The 19,802-nt window shown below is 38.8% G+C and overlaps 1 protein-coding gene across 1 annotated transcript; it reads left to right on the forward strand.

Annotated features, from left to right (window-relative positions):
• The first annotated feature begins 3,068 nt into the window (after positions 1 to 3,068).
• On the forward strand, positions 3,069 to 18,610 carry LOC103894109 (homeobox protein CDX-1). Its single transcript, XM_009273427.1, has 3 exons — positions 3,069 to 3,649; positions 13,890 to 14,035; positions 17,965 to 18,610. The coding sequence occupies exons 1-3, from the start codon at positions 3,217 to 3,219 to the stop codon at positions 18,217 to 18,219; spliced, it is 834 nt and encodes a 277-aa protein (XP_009271702.1). The 5' UTR covers positions 3,069 to 3,216; the 3' UTR covers positions 18,220 to 18,610.
• The last annotated feature ends 1,192 nt before the right edge of the window (positions 18,611 to 19,802 follow it).

A 19,802-nucleotide genomic window follows, 5' to 3' on the forward strand; every position in this document is an offset into this window, starting at 1 on the left:
GTGCCTTCTAACAGACTTTAAGCTTTATTGACCAAAATAAGTAGCTCCAAATACTGTACACATATTATACTGTGTACAGATACTTTACAGATGTAGCAACTGACTGGAGAAACTTCTGACTTTTTTTTCCCAGAAGAAGCTTTGACTGAAGACTAGCATATTTATACAGGACTGGGTATACATATAGACTGATCTCCTCAAGATGACACCTGTTACTAATACATGTTCTTGCTAGAAAGTATGAAAAGCAACTCAAATCCAAATCCCTTTATACCTTGTGTTTGAGAACCTATGAAAACATTTAGTTTGAAATGAACCATATCAGCATGTGATTATTCACATACCCCCAGCAGTTAAAAAACATCTAAGTCTAAAGACTGGTTCAACTAATAGGTTAGATTCAAATGATATAAATTAAAAAAACTTGGACTAACTGAAAACTAAATACAGCTTGCTGAAATCAGACCAACTTAGGGTACTTGGGAATCCAAAGGAAGCAGTTTCCCGCTTAGTGGTCACAGCATGTGGCCAGAGGAGTAAAGTATCGTCAGTTTAACGATCATATATTGTAAAGTACTTTCTTTAAGCAGTATGGAACAAGGAAAACAGTCTCCATCCATGTCAATATATACACATATTAGTTGAAAGCATCAAAAGGTATTGTTATTCACAATTACTAATTTCTTCTAATAAACATGAATAAACACTATTTTACTACTTTCGTAGCTTCATGAACCAAATCATACCATTATGAAAAAATGGATCAAAATGTTTCTCGTGTAACAGCGTTGCACTAGGATAAAGAATGAATGCGTGACTGTAGTCTGGTGTATCCAACATTCCTGAACACCGAAGAAGGGCAGATCAAGATCCAAACCGTGCAGTGAGACCCAGCCCTTCTGCAGCGTTTTGTGCTGTTGGTATTTAGGTAGCTAAGGCCTGCAGGAAAAGTTTTGTCGCATGAACATCTTCCAGACAGCTGGAGGGCTACAACTAATGCTACTGTAAATGAGCAAATGCTGCTTCTTCCTCCAGCTGATTTATTGGTACACCTGCATTCAGGAGAGGTATAGAAATGCTTAAAAGGACGAGTCTTCAAGAGTTTTGAAGAGGAGGAAAGGAAATAGAAATCAAGTTACAACAAAAAGCTGTAAAGAATCTTTCTTTGTAACTATTTCAATACAGTCTGAACTTGAGAGCTACCAAGCAACCACACCGCTACAGGTGATTGAGAAAGGGAGTGAAACACTCCGGTAAAAAAAAAAAAAAAAGGTATCTATAGATCATGCTACATTTAAATCCCATTGCATTGGTAACTACAGACACAGGCTGTCTAGAGACACCTAATGCTTTATTAGACGAATATGATTTCTTTTGCTGAAATAGGACAATTAAGGTGTTCAGATACATGATGTACTGATCATTGACTTCCCTAGATTTGAGGAGTCTATACTATTTTGAATGGCCAGCTGTCACAGATGTGTAAATTGCAACTGAATAAGCTCACATATGCAAGCAGAAGAAACAGTTTCTGCCAGCTTCCCTCCACCCCATGATTTTTAAAATACCTTTCAACAATTACGCCAGCAAAACATCATCCTCCAAAAAATCACAAGAAACAACATGCAAAAAAGCGCAAGTTTTACCAAAGTGCACAGTACGAAAACCTTAAATACTCAGAGAGGGTAGCCTGTGCTTCTCCACATAGCCCTGAAATTAACAGTCAAAAAAGGTTTTTTCCACAACTACAGCTACAAACCATCTTGTGAATACAGCCTAAGGACACCATTCTCTCACAAAAGGGAACAACGGTGTTATCAGGTGTGCGAAGTGATTCTTTCCTCCTGAGAACCAGAAGGAGGAACCTGTAAGTTTAAATGGTGCTTAAGCGTAAAAGACCCTCAAAGAAAAAATACACCTCTGAACAAAGAAAAAACTCATTATACTTTGCACCTGTTTAAGAAAAAAGTCCTTTTAACAAGTTGGTTCATTAATAAAGGTGCAATTAAGTATCACATCATTAAAGGAACAGGAATGAAAACAGAGTAAATTCTCATTAAGAGACAATGCTAAGGTATCTATCTCATTAAAAAAAAAGAAATCAACACTTTCTCTCCTCGCTCCTGCTTATAGATAATCTCATAGGAATTTGTTACTTACATAGGATTGCTCCTGGAAGTTAGGAAACAGCGGGTTTTGAGCTAAAAAGCTAGAATTTGTTCCCATATTTCTAAGAAAAGGTGTTACTTATTGTGAACAAGCACAGCAATGAGAACAGAAAAACCTTTAGGGAAAACTACCACTCATTTCAATATCACAAACAGGACACAAGCATAGGGAAAGTGACAAATTTTGCATTCTCTCAATAACAGATTCGCTTTCTGTTAACGTTGTAAGTTAGAATAGAGAAACTTCAATCACTGTGGCAAGCAGCCAGCTCATGAATAGGCTTGCTAACATCAACAAGACTATTCGTATGAACAAATGCTCAAAATGACTATGAGACTTCTTGTATATCCTTTGTAATGTTAAAATCAGTAGGATTACTGTGGTTTCTAAGTGCTCTCCCACATGGACTAAGAGCTGAAGTCAAGAAGAGTGCTCATGTGAGAAACTATGTAAGAGCTGCAGTTAAAGACTGAACGGGTCCTTTGTTTTCAGTTTAAAAAAAATAATATAGCACATTCTAACAAAAGAACTACCGGACTAGCAGATACCAGGCTTTAACTATAACCGAGTGCCTGAAGTTAGATTCTGACATCTATTGATCAAGAAAAGTACTACTGTCGCTGTGTGAACAGTTATTGGTTAACTACGTATGCAACTTTGCTTGAAGACCATGAGATTTCAAACTACATTCAAAAAGTATAGAACCGGGATGGTAATACATAAAGGATCTGTGAGAAAGGAAGCACTAGAACTAGCAGCAAGGTGGGGTTGCCTGCATGGTCAGCCCTTCATTTGAATGCAAATGTAATTTTGGGGCAGGCAGTTATCTGTGACATCAGGCAGGACCTTAGTAAACTGTTACCACCAGCACCTGGTAAAACCATTGTTAATCATGTGTAGTAAAGGGACATCAGGGCTAGCATGAGTCATTTATAGAGCCAGTCAGGGCTAGAAAAGAGAGAGAAAGAAAGAGGAGGGGAAGAGAGATCAAACAAACACTGTGAGGAGCAGGATGTCCCAGCAAGACAAAGCCGGGCTGTGAGCATCATGTATGTGAGTTATCTTTTGGATAAAGAGAACAGCATGTATCCAGGATCTGCAAGGTGCAGCAGCAACAACCTGCCAGTGCAAAACTTTGTGTCCGCTCCACCCTATTCCGATTACATGGGATATCATCATGTGCCAACTCTGGACAACCATGGACAGCCTGCGGGAACCTGGGGATCTCACTATGGCCCACAGAGGGAGGACTGGAACGCTTACGGCCCAGGACCTTCCAGCACGGTTGCTGCTGCACAGATCAATGGCTCGTCTCCTGGACAGGTCTCCTACAGTTCTGCTGATTACAGCTCCCTCCATCCTGCTGGATCTGGGGGGTTACCTCCTGTAGAAACAATTAATACACAGCAAATCTCTCCCAACAGCCAAAGGCACAGCTCTTACGAATGGATGAGGAAAACGGTGCAATCCACTTCTACAGGTATGAGGGCACTGAGGTTTTATGCTGAGAAGAGATTTCACTTTTTTTTTCAATAGTTGGGGTTTTTTTTGCCAGGTTCCCTCTTTAGAGGGAAGCATACAGTTTAACAAAGAAAGATCCTAATTACTCTGAAGGATTCTCTTGCTAGCAGTTAAATATTGGTTCGATTATTGGATGCTGGTTTTGGTCAGCTGACTATTTCTTATATTTCTTTCTTGACCTTTAACGCTGAGGCAAATGAAAAGCAATGTCCTTTGACAATGAAGTATTTTCACTTCAGATATGTTAAAAAATTTGTGATATCAAATAATTGCTTTTAATTGGAGTCCTATAGATTGGAATGAAGCAGCATGTCTGCAGAAAGAAATCACAATGAAAGTATTGTATTTCACCACCACCTATACTTTGCTTATTTTCCTCAAGTTTTAGAGTACATAAAAAAAGTTCAAGTAAAATATATACAGTGGGGGGGCTGGAAATAAGGCTTTGTATTAGAAACAACCTCTCTAAACCTCAGAACACTGAAATGAAATGAGATCTGCAAGATCAAACAATGAGTCAATGCTTTAAAAACAGGAATGATAAGGAAAGGCTTGCTTCACTTTGTAGTAGTAGCTCTCAGAATATGCAGGAATACAAAGATCCGTGGTAACACAATCAGTTAATACAGCGACAGATCAGTCTCTGATGCATAATAGTCAAAGACTACAAAACAATTCTTCAACCGTATCTAACCAGTAAAAATAAGTCATGAAGCCTGAGGAAAAGGTTCTGTTTGATTGTGATGAGGAACAATAGAAAAAAATATAAATATTGAGCATCCTTAAAAGAAAAATCTGTACCTTGTATGAATAGGAAAAAAGTTATGAAACAAGAAAGGGGAGAAGAAAAAGAGGGAAAACTGCCTGAAAAGAACAGAGGCACAATCTGCTATATAAAAGTATTTGATCCTCCAAGGTGCTGAGCAGCTTTGACACGCACTGAGATCAGTAGAAATTAAGGATGCTCAATACCTCCCCTAAAGAGATGCTCACGGTATTTCAATGTTACATCCCAGGAAGGTTCCTTTCCTTTCAGCCCTTCCTCCCGCCCCAGCTCCACATGCCTGTAAATAATAGTTTTCAAAGCAAGTACTAAATCAATCCCTGATGGGAAAGTAATTACTTAAAACATACTTTAGAAAAATGAAAGCAACTATATAGACAAATTGTCTTTATTAAAATAACGCATCTAATTTATATGGACAGACCGAGTCATCCTCACTCCTGCTGAACACAATGTTAGTTCATAGAGAGTCCATAGAAGTCAACAGGACAATCAGAGTAGGTTGTTACTCTGGGTGAAAATGAATTCTGGCAAATTTAAAAAAAAAAAAAAGAGTAGTTGGGTTTTTTAAAATCATATTTGTTCTTCACTGAGTACTACCCAAGAAAAAACAAAAGAGGGCCGATATAGCAAAAACTTACAGCTTACTTTTGAGTAGTCCTTACAAGGGCAAAGAAAATTGCTTACAAACTGTATGATTTACAGATGGCAGAATACTTGCTCAAAAAACCACTACTTCTCATCTCTTCTTTACCTACCTGCCTCTTGCTCCTGTGGATTTAAATTGCAGCCTCTCTGAGAGGAAGACCTGATCTGATCTGTCCATGCTGTCCCTTTTATAGTGGGGACACTGTGAGATAGAGAGAGAGAGAGAGAGATATAATAGACAATAACATTCTAACTGCCTGCTTAAGAAGCATGCTTAGAGCTTTCTAACCCTCCAAATTTCAAGTCTGCAAGGGTCAGATCGCTCACAGGAGGTGTTGGGAGTCTCTCCATTCTGGAATGGTCCAACAAGACATTGAGCATCTTCATCTCAAGAAGAATCGAAGAAATCAGCATGTCATAGGACCATATCCTCCCAAATGCCCATGGGCCAGTGTAAGGCCCTCTGAAGTTAGTGGGAGCCTATCCATTCATTTAATAGGTACTGGGTCGTGCTTTAGGGAAAAATCCAGATCAGTAATTTTCCTGCTGATTCTTCCCCTCTTACTTTTTTGCTAGGCCAGGAATGCTCAGTGCCAATAGATCTGCTTCACTGGAGTTGGTTCCTTTTTCTTCATTCACTCCTTTTCCTCTGTTTAAAAGCAAGGGCAGTTTTGTTTTTCCCCATTCTCCAAAAAATAAAATAATTTTTAAAAATTTGCCCTAACAGCAATGTCAGATCTAGCAATGAACTTAAGTGAGTTTGGTTCTGAGCATACAAGTGTTGCAAGTGACTTCAAATGCATGACTAGGCTAACTGCAAGCACCAGTGGTGTTTGCTGGATCACGACCAAAACACTCAGCATTTTCTTAGACGGAATCCATTGCTTTTTATGTCCTTAAAGCTGTATGCATACATTGAGCATTACCCTTCTGTCTCTTTGCAAAGCCTTTAGGAATTTCAGTAGAGGTTTTGTATAGGCAAGAGTGAAGGAATCACACCTATTATTTATTAGCTTTCCTTATTCCCTGTGAAATAGATATGAGCCAGTATTCTTAAAGCTGGAAAACCTGAGGCTCAGACTTACCTGAAGCAATCGGAACAGAAATTAATTAGACAAATTAATTTTATTATTTGTTCATTCTTGTTGCAAAATACTAGTTATCAATAATAATATTATTTCACTATGGAAACAATAATTATTAAGGCAAGTGATTTTTGCAAGATATTCTTGAAAGTGTGCAAGAAATGTTCCTGTAATCTTATCCCTTTAAGATCAGGAGAGATTCTTTCTGAAGGTTTACTTACATTGAGTAGTCTGACTTGCAACAGCTACAGAAACAAGGCCCAGAATCAATGACATTTCCATCTCCAGAGATTTCATGGTTAGCTTCTCTTATTGGTGCTTTGTGGCCTCATGACCTGACAGATGACAAACAAAACACTTTATTGAAATTTCTACCGCTGCCTCATGCCCTACAGGTCTTTTGATACTCTGTTATCTACACAACTAACCTGGAACAAAAGAAGAAATTATTTCAAGTCTTACTCTCTAACTTTAAAAACAACATCCAATATAAAACCATGTCTTCAACTGGTGTTAAAGTTAAGTTTATGCGGTTATGCTACTTGAAACCACTGGAAGATCTCAGTATTTAATGTGAGACTATCATCCTGGTCTAGTGCTACTGGAACACATTTCCCACAGAAAAGACCTAATAAGGCTTTCATCCATCATTCTCTCTCTGGTTGAAGGATGTCTGAATGCCTCTCCCTGCAGCTTTGGAACTGGAGGGATTGGGACTTGATCCTAAATGCAACGTGTGTAGGGTCCAATCCCTAGTTACTGCATTCTTGAGGGTGTTCAGGATACAGGAGAAAGCAAATCTGTTTTGACTCAGAATGCTTGAAGGAAGAAACACTGACTACTTACTATTTTCAACCAAGAACACCAATTGAAAAAGACCCTTCTCTAACCCTTATACTGCTCCTGTCCCCTCCCCTAAACCACCACTTCGAAAGGGCGAGCAAAGCCAAGGCAACTAGCAATTGTAATAGAGGACAGAACAAAGCCACGACAGCTAGAGATTTGAGGTGACAATTACACACACACACAGCATAATTACAGGCAAATTTTTTGATGGAAAGTAGAATAAAACCACCTTAGAACAAGTTACAAATCTCCTCCTGTTTATTTCAATATTTTTATACCACTTCAAAAGGGCGAGCAAAGCCAAGGCAACTAGCAATTGTAATAGAGGACAGAACAAAGCCACGACAGCTAGAGATTTGAGGTGACAATTACACACACACACAGCATAATTACAGGCAAATTTTTTGATGGAAAGTAGAATAAAACCACCTTAGAACAAGTTACAAATCTCCTCCTGTTTATTTCAATATTTTTATGGAGGTATGCAATCACTCACACAGGAGTAGACTTTACTTTTTGCCTTCATGAGAAAACAACATACATCTGTGGTAAAACTGTGCCCAAAACAATGAGTTTGAACAGTTAACTGCCAGGCAGTTCCAGCAGCAATGAGAATTTGCTCACAAAGCTGAAAGTACATCTTAAGATCTGCACTTACGTTACCATAAAACAGGGAGGGAACAAGTTTGAAACAGAGGTAAACTAATTATAAGCAGAGACTTTTCCCGTAGATGACAACTCTCCTATCATTCTTGTTCAATAAAAATTTACTCTGAAGACATAAAGACAGTTTTTCTGATGATGACGATGACAGGTGCTGATAGCATCATTATCAAATGCACTGTAAACGTGTAGCATCTAGTCCTTGAATGAAGAAGTTATATTCCCTCAAATCTAAGGAAGAGAAACAAGCCTCTTAAGAAGCCATTCCTGCAAAATGCTGAATGCCTAAAGAACGTATACCACTTGGAAAAAATTTCAGTTAATCGTTTGCTTTTTAGTCATTGGCAATGGGATTTCCCCTGATCTTGCCACTTAGAAAACCACCTACATTTTCTGCAGGTTGGGTCCTTCTGCCAAACAAAATCCATACAGGGCAGTCTGTCCAATCATTGTTTAAAGGTGATAAAAATGACTCTGCTTTGGATTCAATTACTTCTGTACGAATAGAAAAGTTTACACTAGCAAAGTGAAGGACAGAATTTCGCCAATGAGTCAAATACAGAATAGCAGAACAAATTCAAATTTGAAAACATTAGCATTTTAAATAGAAGTCAACAGAACAGAAGGGAAAATTCTTCAAGTCTGTTGAAAGGTTCCAATTCTACGACCCTATTCTGTTCTTTTCAGCATGAGTCATCCGAACATGTAGACCAAGAACAAATGGTCAAGACCCAGCAGAAAATACAAACACAGAATTTCACCATGTTTCACAAACCTTTATGCATCCAACTTTGCAATAACAAATAGTCCTACTCATCACACTAAGACTTCTGGCAGGAATATTATTACTCACATTATACAGGATTGGATCCATGTAACATTTGCTAATGGCAATACAATGGCAGTGTGTGTGGGGGGTTTTTTAGCTTAACTTTACAGAACATCATGTGCAGCACAATGTCCATCTTCAAGACTTATTTAAAATTACTTTTGTTTCACAACTTCAGTTGGTGAAATTACACTAGAGAGAATTTGCCCCTTTCTTTTCCTACACTTTTAAAGTGCATAAATATTTAGAGATAGTCCCAAAACAAAACTCTGGGGCCTGACCTCTGACAGTCCGTATCTTTATAAACTCAAAAACTAACACTAATCTCTCTCTTAATACTGAGCTAACATAAAGATGCAGATTTGAACTGAGCATATCTTCAGGCCAGAAAGCTGTTTCACATTTGGAGCGGACTTAAGCTAACTTCCAATCACCAAGTACAGACATTAACTCCCTCTGAAACTATGTTAAACTATGGAATCCAGATTACGATGCTTTGTTAGTAATCCGACGGTATTCTATACTATGACACCTTCTGTCTAAATTAGGTAGCTTCTGGATTTTATGAATGATGCCAATTTCAGTAGATGAAGAATATTCCTGAAAAGTTAAGAGAGGAGGCACTGAAAAAGGGGCCAGGGCTAGTTCTAATGCTAATTTATTTTGCTTTGTAAACTAGTTGTGAGGTCCGATGGTGGGGTTTTTTTTTTCCTTTCCTGGGCTACATTGTCTGAGGTTTTGAGGCCTATCTGTCATATTGAGGCAACAGACCCTTTCAACACTTCTCTTCGCTTTGATATGCAGTCTTGTCTCTTCCTTCTCCCTCTTTTCTTCAGGAGTTATATTGCCGGAAAGGGTGATGATTTTCACAGCAAATAAAGAGGCCTTCTCCTAGCTTTATTGTCTTCAGAAGAAATACTCTGTGAATTTTATGACCAATGGGAAAGCTGTTCCCTTCCCCCAGCTCAAAACTTGGCCAGTCACAAAAATTGCTAGAGTGGGTGTGATAGAACAGGATTGTTAAACTATGTCTCATGAAAAGTTTTCTAACTCTGAAATGTCTTATTCCTCGTTACTCCAAAGGCACTCTTCAATAGTCACTATTTGCAAAATAGGTTTTTGACAAAACTCACTGCTCTTAAATAGCTCATTAAAACCAGGAAATCCACTCCCCCAACACAAAGGCAGTCATACTGCAAAGGTAGTTGCTTCAAAGCTCTTTTGTTTCCTTTTTCTTCCACCCAGCTACTAATAACCTCTCCAACCACTTGCAATTCTGTAGTATAACCGTCCATGACAGAACACATTTCCAATAAAACTGACGCTATATTGCTGATTAAAATTATAATCTGTCACTAACAAAAGATTAACTAAGATTGTAGAAAGTTAAATGTTGGTAATTTCACTCACGTAAGTGAGTAAAATATGCAGGATTTTACTAAAGAATTGGATTAAAATATTAACTTTTATCATTGCATCATTAAATTCTGCCATTATCTCCTAAAGAAGTCTGAGAAGTGAAGAACATCCTTCTGCTGTCTCTGGGGTGAATCCATTAGTCCTACCTCAAATTTTACTCAGGTAATACTTCTCCTTGAAATAAAATGCATCACTGTAAATAAAACCAGTAGAAGGTCTGCAAGATTTGGCTCAGAATGCAGTAGAGTGGATCTATTCCACTTAACAGATGGAATTTAGAGGCTAAAGTCCCAAACTGTTCAGCGATAGGTTTTGTTGCTGCTGTTTGTTAACTTTGGCAAATAAAAGTGTACTTTGCCTTTGAAAGGAAATGCCATATGCAGACTAATTCCAACCCAGCATCCAACAAAGGCATTAGGAAGACTCTCACTGACTTCAATGAGAATCTGGGTAAAGGCCGAACAGACTAAAACATGACTCTGCCAGAACTAAAAGTATCCTCTCAGAAGACCCTGGCAGACCTCAGCTCCCATTGTCTGTTGTCTCTCACAGAGGGTATTACTCGACACAAAAAATCAAATTATTAAAGACAAGATTTATGTGACAAATCATAGGGAATTTTTCTCAGACTCTTGTTGACTTTTAGGAAGGAAATGTTCTCCTTTTGCTTTTCTACTTTTTAAATTATTCTCTTAACTTACTTTAAAGAACGAAATTAGATGTGAAAGCTCCCAATCTTCCTTCAAAAAGAAACCAGATATTATCATTCCTACTAAAAATAAACTGAAAGCTACTCATATGAAAATAAAAGATTTTATGGGATAAAGTTCTGTTTTCACATACATTTCATTTCTTCTTCAGTTTAAAAAGCAAAAAACCCAACTCTCTGCTACTCAGATAATAAGGGTTTAAGCACTTAAAACCAGAAACAGGAAGGTTTATCTTGAAGTTTACCACCTTGTTTGGGCAACAGAAGAACATTTGATATTTGTCTATGGCTTCTGAATGAGAATACAGTTCAAGATAAGATCACCTTGTTGCTCTTTTGTGTACTCCACCTTAACAACACAAAGGAGACTAAGGAAACATTTTAAACATTTTGTCCCATAGAATGACCCCAAATTCTCATTTAAAGAGGAAAAAAAACCTAACCAAACCACCGGCTAGAGAGATCAAAAGTTAAAAAATATCAAGTGAGGCACTAAAGCACCACAGGTGACCATATGTTAAACAAACAATTTACACTTCGAATGAATGAAAACAAATGTCCTAGTGTTTATGTGGACTGAACTGAATAACTGCTGCTCTTTAGAGACTCTAAAATTCTTACCATAATGTTGTAAAATTAACAGCACTTTTCACTTGATTATCGGTGTAAACATAATTGGGCTAATTCTGCTTTCACTACAGTTTCGCAATGATAGAAATGCTACTGAAATGCGAATGTCCTATGTATCTACCCCAGCCAAGCACAGCACAGCAGAACCTTCACAGGGAAGTTAACAGATTTGAGTCAAAGTGGTTTTGGCTGCATGGGTTGAGCAGAATCCCCAGGGTAAGGAACAAACACAAACATGCATACACCTATTTTCCCTATTAAAATATTCCAAGTAAACAGACTGATGGCCTCAACACAGTTGGAAAACGCCCATAGCATTGTAAACTCACTATTAATGGAGAGTGCTTTCCCAGGGTTGAACACCATGGAGCATGGAAGCTGAAGGATCAAATTCTGATGTAGACCTTGTTCTACAAGCCTGGGAAGAGCCCTAGAGAAACCCTGTCACGTAGGGCGAGCAAGTTATTATCCACAACCAGAGGTGTAACAATATTTGTTTACAGCAGGACTCCAGTGCTAAACAAGTCTGTATCTAGGATCTATACAAACAGTACAAAAAGGATCAGAGCCCGAAGAACCTCCTAATGCAAACAATACCTTGGTGAGCCAAAAATTCTTACAAGTAGCAAAGTACTGACTGTCAAATGCTGGAAGAGAAAAAGGTGATATGGCTCCCAAGCCTTTACCATACAGTGTACACAGCAAGTGGAAGGCAACGTTAACTTTAAGTATGTTCAGCTATTAAAACAAAGAGACACTACGTCTCCCTCCACAGATGGGGAAAAAAAAACCATTAACCTGTGAAACTAAATAATGAATTAAGGGATAAAGTACTTCAAGATTCTGCTACAGTTCTGTACCCTGAATACTGATCTTTGGGTGCTACTTAAACTTCAAAAGCAAGGGGAGTTGGAAGGAGGGGCTGGGGAGAAATCAGGCCTTTGACACCACTGATACATGAAACCTCCAGCTATTCTCTCCTGCAGGGGGGAATCTGGTTGCTACGGGGCGGTGTGCCGTGGCGATCTACTCGGAGACTGAAATTTTACCAACTCAATGCCTGAAAATCTATTTCAGTCCTCTCCATTCAAAATTAACTGCTCTTATTAGGGGGGCAATTCTTGAGAGTTTGAACAACCTGTTTTTTGAAGAGTTAGGCACCCACACAATCTTTTCAGAAAAAGATCTGTAAGCAAACACGAGCTGTTGTATGAAGCTAAGCTACATCTGCAGCAATAGCAGGCTGTTACAGGCCGCAAGCCACAATATGCCTCAAGTTTTATGCATCATCTGAGAGAACCTGAATCTAAGGGGGCTGTTCTACTATAGTGACCACTAAGGACACAAACATTCACAACCTACGGTACCACAGTGGGACACGCTGCAAAAAAAATACTAACTAAATATACATTCCCTGTCCCAGACAATTTACAGTCTAAATATACACATCTGAAGAAATGTCCATATGAATATAGACAGGCAAGGAAGCACAAAAAAACGGTAAGGCTGTGGTTAGCGAACATGGTAACACTGGTCTTAACGCAACAATGATCCAATCTTTCAAAAATGTAGGAAGACCTTAGGCTAGGGCTCAGGGGCCTTAGTTGTAAGCAGGTGTTGATCTCTGATATATTGATTGCCTAATATGAACATTTACAACAGAGGAAAGGTGGGTGAGAAAGGAAGCATCAGTAGCCTTTCCCATTCTCAATTCTCTTTCACTACTGCCAACACATTCTGTCCTCAGAAATTATCCTGTATAGAATCCATAAAATTTCAGCTCCTTGCATCTGTGTTCACTGGCTCATGTCGTTTGCCATTACCTTTTAACGACCCGGATACTGCTGAGCCATGTCTGCTTCAGTCAGCTGTACCCACAGCTGAAAGGATGCAGCAAAAGAACAGATGCTGTAGTTCTATCATCGTTCAATGTCCTTTGTAAAGCATTATTGCTTTCTTTTTCTCTTTTTTATTAACTGCCATCTGAAAAATCTATGTTACTATTCCCTGTGCTATTATCAAGTTGTGGATAGGCTGTGCCAGACTTGAAGGAAAAACACATCCTCCAAGCTGCGGTAACAATCACAATATCGTATTAATTTTTCTAGCAACAGGAAGTGAGGAACTTCGGAAGCTCTCAGTATTTTCTATGCAGTAAAATATCCCTCACAATTTCCCTCTGAAACAGGTAGCAGTGTATCAGCTTTAGGGACAGAGAAACAGAGCAATTCAACACCAGGCAGGAAGCCTGCATCAGAGCTGGGAACAGAACCCAGGTTTCCTGGCTCCTTGTTCTTAACAAGAACGCCTTGCCTTTCCCAATGATAACACAAGGGTGATAAAGAATATGAGGACCAGTTTATCATCTATTTACTAAGGAGCAAACCCAAAATCTGATGGTATGAACCTCTCGTGTTGTAAATCAAGACCGAGTCCACTGCAGTCAAGGGAGTTACTCTGGGTAAGTGCATAGAGAATCAGGCCTAAAATACCTACAAACGTATTTTCAAATGTAAAGCCAGATATTTTGTGTTACTAAAGTTAAAAAATTCTAGCTTGAAGCAATGTGTTCTTCTTTCAAAACAGGTAAAACAAGAACAAGAGAGAAGTACCGAGTGGTTTACACAGATCATCAGAGATTAGAATTAGAGAAGGAATTTCATTACAACAGATACATTACAATCAGGAGGAAGTCTGAACTTGCTGCAAACCTAAGACTTTCCGAGAGACAGGTAGAGTATGGATCACCCATTCAGGATTGCCTTTGAATTTATTATTGCTGATGAGGACATAACCGTACCGGTTAAGAACAGAAAAATGCTAATGCCTCTAATAACCAAACAACGCGACTGGGTTCCCTTTGCAGTGTAGGAACTCAAAGCATCCAGCTGAATGGCCTGACAGCACTGTTTGCCCTCATTTCTAAATATCCCATCAGCACTACTTCAGCTCTCATAACGACATCAGGGAGCTGTGCAACAACACAGAAAAAGCAAACACCGGTCTTACATACAGTCCTGTTCTGAGAAACAAGAGTTTAAAAACGTCAACAAAATCCTGCCTGGATTTCTCCCTGTTTTACTGGGGTAGTGGTAGCAGGGAGAAATTTTTGGCAAAATTTCTAAAGCGGAAGTCCTGGTTCTGCTGAAGTCAATGGAAATTCTATAACCAATTGCAACAAGGTCAGCCTTAGCAGAGAATGGAAGTGATGAGCTCAAGTACGTTCAGGTCACTTGAAGGTATTTGCTTCTTTGGCTGCCTTTTACCTTTTGTTAAAGATTTCCTACACACTTGCTGCTCCTTTCTCCTGCCCCTATTTCCTCCCACCCCCTCCAAATTCCACTTCTATTCCCACGATGTTAATCAAAACACAATCCTTTCTGGCCAAAAGATATATACAATTTGCTCTGGAACCAGTCTGTGCCGCGCTCTTCAATCATGCAATTGCAATACCTGTGCCACCCCCTACCAAAGCAAAGCAGGTACATGGCCTCTGGCTCTCAAGCACTTCAGCTGGCTCATGCAAACAACCGAGATAAGATGCCAAGCTAGATCTCCCACAAAGACACTCACAACATGGGCTGAGCATATGTTCGGTCCTATTTTACTTGGGAGTTTCTTGATGCAGCACACTGAAGTAAGCAGTGAAACAGAAAATTAAAAGCTTTACTGAAGGATCTCCCTGAATAGATTTCAGGACACAATATGCTCATTTGCCGCCTTTTCTATTCGCAAAGCATCACAGCTCTGTTTTCTCGGTCAGTTACTATTCAGTATCATTCATTGAAGGTTATGTCTGATTCACCATTGTTTTATGGGCTCTACTGAGCAGGAATAGTCCAAAATCCACCTAGTTGTAGCACTGTTCATCCGACTTGAACTTGTCTTACACAGCACATACTGAAAGAGCTTACAGAAACGGAGAAGCAAATACCCATTTTGCAAATATTTCTCTATCTGCTGCTGAATGCAAGTATTTAATTATTGAAAATTAAAATTATTTCAACCGGATATAAAAAAAATATACTATGTGTCTTTTTGCTGGCTGGTTAAAACCAAGTATTTATATTGAAAATTAAAATTATTTCAACCGGATATAAAAAAAATATACTATGTGTCTTTTTGCGCTCTGTTAAAACCTTAATAACTTGACTTCATTATGCTGAATTTAAAAATTATGACCCTGCTTCTGTAAACGACCAACAATATTTACTTGAAACTTCCTAGGTTCAGTGGTAATTCCTGATAAACCTTTTTGTTAGTATATCTGAAGTAGTGATACAAAAAAGACATGATACATTTCTTTGATATATATTGGGGAAACAAGGCAACAGTTTTTGCAATATTTGTTCTTCTTCATCATCAATGTGTCATGAATGAAATTAATTCAAGTGCATAAAGCCTACATCTCTGAAGTCACTTTTGAAAATGTAAGATTAAGAAAGAAATACCTGATCTATACTCCCACTACTACCCTTTCATACAAATTAAACAACCCCATCATATGAATATGACTGAACACACACTGTCCTGTCCCAAGTTCCACTGCACTCAGCCTAAAACCTGAAATGATTTTCTGGAAAAGCTTTTTTCCTGGCTATGCCAAAATCCCATCCAGGACACTGGAAGGAATATCTCAAGACAAAAGGACAAAGAACAATTGTTTAAATAAGGAAGGAAAGATGTAATATCTAATGAATAAAAAAAAAAGGCAAAACGAAGCATTGCTAATATAGGAAGGATACAGAAATAAAGGAGATGATGAGGACAAGAAAGAAGAGAGAAAATTAGACTTCAGGGGAAGAGTTACTCGCACAACAACCGAACAGTGGAAAAAAAAATACTGAAAGGAAAGAGGGCAACAGGTGAAGAACAAGTCAGCTGATGCAGCTGACCATGTTAGCTTTTAGTCTAACATTACAGACCTGTAGTTACTTGTAGTTATTTGATAATTGGCATATGACCTTGAAGTGCCTACTAAAATTCTCACTGGCTCACTGCTGCAGATCTGCATCCCTAGTTTAATAACAAACCAGAACAAAAACCTAAATTCAAAGGCAGGTAAGAACACTGAAGCCAGAGGGTAATTCTGAAACATCTGTAACAGATGTTAGCTTGGTTTTCAGACTGTTTCATCTTTTCATGCATTTTGGCAAATGCATGGGTGAAGCTAGATTATCTCAGCACAATCAGAATGCACAATCAGAATGCAAGAGATCTGAGAGTATTTGAGACTGGTTTAATGGAACATAATTTGGTACTGAAATGATACTCCAGAAATTAAGACAACAAAATGAGCTGCCAAATGTCTCACATCATAGCCTGGGACTTAAGGGACCTAGTTCAAATTTCCACAAGCTTTGTGTGTATCTGAATTCTTCAATTGTAAAATGGGAATAATAATGCCTCAAGGGTAAGTACACTGAGGCCGTCACAGAGACTTCTTAAGATGTTTTGTGGGGCTTCACCACTAGTTTTCTTTTAAAACACAACCTAGTAGCCACAGATGTTATCACCTCTTACTGTTTTACCTCCTTTCTGATCATCATTCTCTTTCCCTTTCTAGTTTCTAGCAAAGGATAACTAAACAAATCACTGTTTCTCAACAAACCATTGATTTTTCTTTGGGTTATAGAAAATGGTGACAAAAGTGTTTCCTTTGCCATCTGAACACCAACAAGAAAACACAATGTATCTGAATGAGGTAGCTTGACTCATTACACTGACTAGACATAACACAGAGCCACTTCCAAGGATAAATAGCTGGCATGCACTGCTTTAAATCCAACATTGGGGATTCACATCCAAAGACTTTTCAGTTGCCACAGAACAGTCACCCTTCCACACCTGAACAAGTTCTGCTGTATTTTCAATTGACCGTTACTCATCAACTTCATCTCATGTCCTTACTTGTTCCATCCTAATCAAAAACCATATACTTTTCAATAGTTGCTTCACTTCTTCCCAAAGATGACTGCATTTCTGCGACAGAGCAATGACTATGGTATAAAGCAGTGGACTGTGCGGGAAGCAGCAGCAGATTCTGGCTCCATCTACAACTGCAATAAAAGGCACCTAGCTATTAAGGCACCGTTTATACAATATTTTGAAGCGACGTTGTGTACCAAGAGTAGTGCACTGGTGAAATTCTGCTCAGAAGTGTATTTCCATTGGCTTACACATTGGAGCAAACCAATTAACGTGCAGCATCCAAACAGGAAAGCTTTTGTGCCTCAGTTTATAGGCCAGTAACAGGTTTTGACTTGCTCTGACTAGGGCATACAGTTTTCAATGTAAAGATACTCTCAGATTCTTTTGGCCATCACTATGACACACGAGATTCTGTTCTGTTAGATTTTGCACAAAAAAATAAAAAAAAACCCCAAACCCAAAGCTCATTCCATAAATAAATACCTCCTCAAAATAAAACTGAAAAACTGAAAAACTCTTTTTATCAAACTATTAATAAATATTTTATTACCGGATAGGAAAGATTACCTGTATGAAAAACAAGCAAACAGCTCTGTTGTCTCAGTTTGCCACTGCCTTTCTCACTGGTCCTCATGCAATTGATTTTACCTATGACCCTTGACCGTATACATAAAGGACCACTTTGCATTCTATTAGCAACTGAAAAAAATTTTCCTCTGCTCCTCCGCAGGTGAAAATCTGGTTCCAGAATCGCAGAGCCAAAGAAAGAAAATTAATGAAGAAGAAAATGACTCATTTTGATGGCAGCAATCTTGGCTCTATGCAGAGTGACTCTGGCTCAGTGAGCCCGATGCCAGTTCCTGACCAACAGACTCATTCAGAAATGTCCAGTTCTTTATTCCCACCTCCACCTCCTCCACCTCCGCTTCCCATGAATGGTTTGCAGCACAACGGGAACCTGCAGCAGGTAGTGGCCTCTCAGTAAGGCTGCCTGAAGAGCTACTGCATAACGAACACTATAGACTACCAGTACATGGAGCACTACAGTATGAAAGAGAGAGGACAGCTGTAGCTGTTTTGCAGGAGTCCCCAGCATGACACAGTTCTGTGCGCATAAGCTTCAAGTACAGTAAACCAAGAGCCACTTGCCAGGTCTGCAGGATAGCGCAAGTTCCCAAGGGCAATGGAACTGCTGTGTGCCAGGAGTCCTAGTTGCAGGGAGCCTCTGCAAGAGGATGCCATGCCGAGTCTTTGCCACAAGGCGAGCATCCCTCCAGCCATGCAGCAGGTGGGTAGGCACTGGGAGGGAGGAGAGCTGAGGACCAGATACGGCCACTTGTCACAGCACACTGCAGACAAAAAACAAAAAGCACAAAATGGGCCACAGGCAATACAACATTGCTGAGGCAGTAACGGCAGCTGTACACAAGGGCTCTGTCTGTCCCTCGTCCCTAGGTAAAGAGTATATTCCTTCCCCTCTGATCTCCACACAGGTTCCATGTACTAATCTCACTTTCATGGACTTTACACATGGATCTTGATAAATGAAAATCTGGCTTATATGTTTTGACCCACTTGATGGAAAGCCTGGGTCGTGGTGATTGCACTCACTACATGTTAAGGGCAAAGGTCAGGGATGAGCTTTTTGGAATTTTTTGGTTTTGACAGGTATGATTTCCAATGCTCCATACACTGGTATAGACATGCACTCTTCAATTTTACCATAAATGTTTTGAAAGCATTCTGGAACTGTGAATCTTGGCCCAAGTTCATTTCTGACAGAAGAAAAATCATGTCAGACTCATTTTGTACCCTACAAGAAAAAGCAAAGGGGGGGAAATCCTTTTAAGAAGTGTAGGTATTTTAAAAAGTGACTGCATTTCATGAGACAGCATAGCCCATGGATAAAGATGCAATAACTGCATTCAACTAATTTTAAATTGGGTCCAGCTTTCAGAGCTATTGTGACACTAAAACAATCTGAGAAGCCAAATTAATGGAAGGCAAAGTAAACAAATATTTCACTTAAATATAAGCTTTCGGCATTTTTTAAGTGGGTCTCAATTCCCGAAGTGCTGAACCCTTCCATACTAAGCAGAATTTGGTAGGTAATCAGTACTTAAGAATAATCTGGATACTTACTTCCTAATACGACTACTAATTGCATGTGCGTAACTTTTGTCTGCAAAGGGAAAATTTTTAAAGCATATGCAAGTGATTTGGGAATTTATACCCTCATTGTCAAAAGCAGCTTAGAAATTTAGGATGCCTATCCTCACTAATTTTCATCAAGGTGTCCTCCTAAATCTCTCTGTCACTGTTGCGAATAAGACTTAGGAGCATTAAGACATTTAGGCACTACATTCTTGGGGTTTTTTCCTTAATTATAACAAATAGTACTATTAGATCATCAAAATGTTGGTAATGTGAAATTACTTTGTATATGAAGAACATTAAAATAAATGACTTTTTTCATAATTGTTTTCCAATGTGATATCAGCTACTGTAGCAAGTGAACATGCAGATTTTCATGATTAGTGTGTTATTGAATTGTAATATCAAATTTAA

The sequence above is a fragment of the Aptenodytes forsteri genome, unplaced genomic scaffold, assembly GCF_000699145.1.
Source record: "Aptenodytes forsteri isolate BGI_AS27 unplaced genomic scaffold, ASM69914v1 Scaffold191, whole genome shotgun sequence".
Classification (NCBI taxonomy): Eukaryota; Metazoa; Chordata; class Aves; order Sphenisciformes; family Spheniscidae; genus Aptenodytes; species Aptenodytes forsteri.

Bases quoted from the DNA above. Each gene is read 5' to 3' on its own strand.
- LOC103894109 (XM_009273427.1), top strand. From the start codon at position 3,217: ATGTATGTGAGTTATCTTTTGGATAAAGAGAACAGCATGTATCCAGGA. The intron at 3,650-13,889 runs GTATGAGGGCAC...CTTTCAAAACAG, and splicing joins GGTGCAATCCACTTCTACAG to GTAAAACAAGAACAAGAGAG. The intron at 14,036-17,964 runs GTAGAGTATGGA...GCTCCTCCGCAG, and splicing joins TAAGACTTTCCGAGAGACAG to GTGAAAATCTGGTTCCAGAA.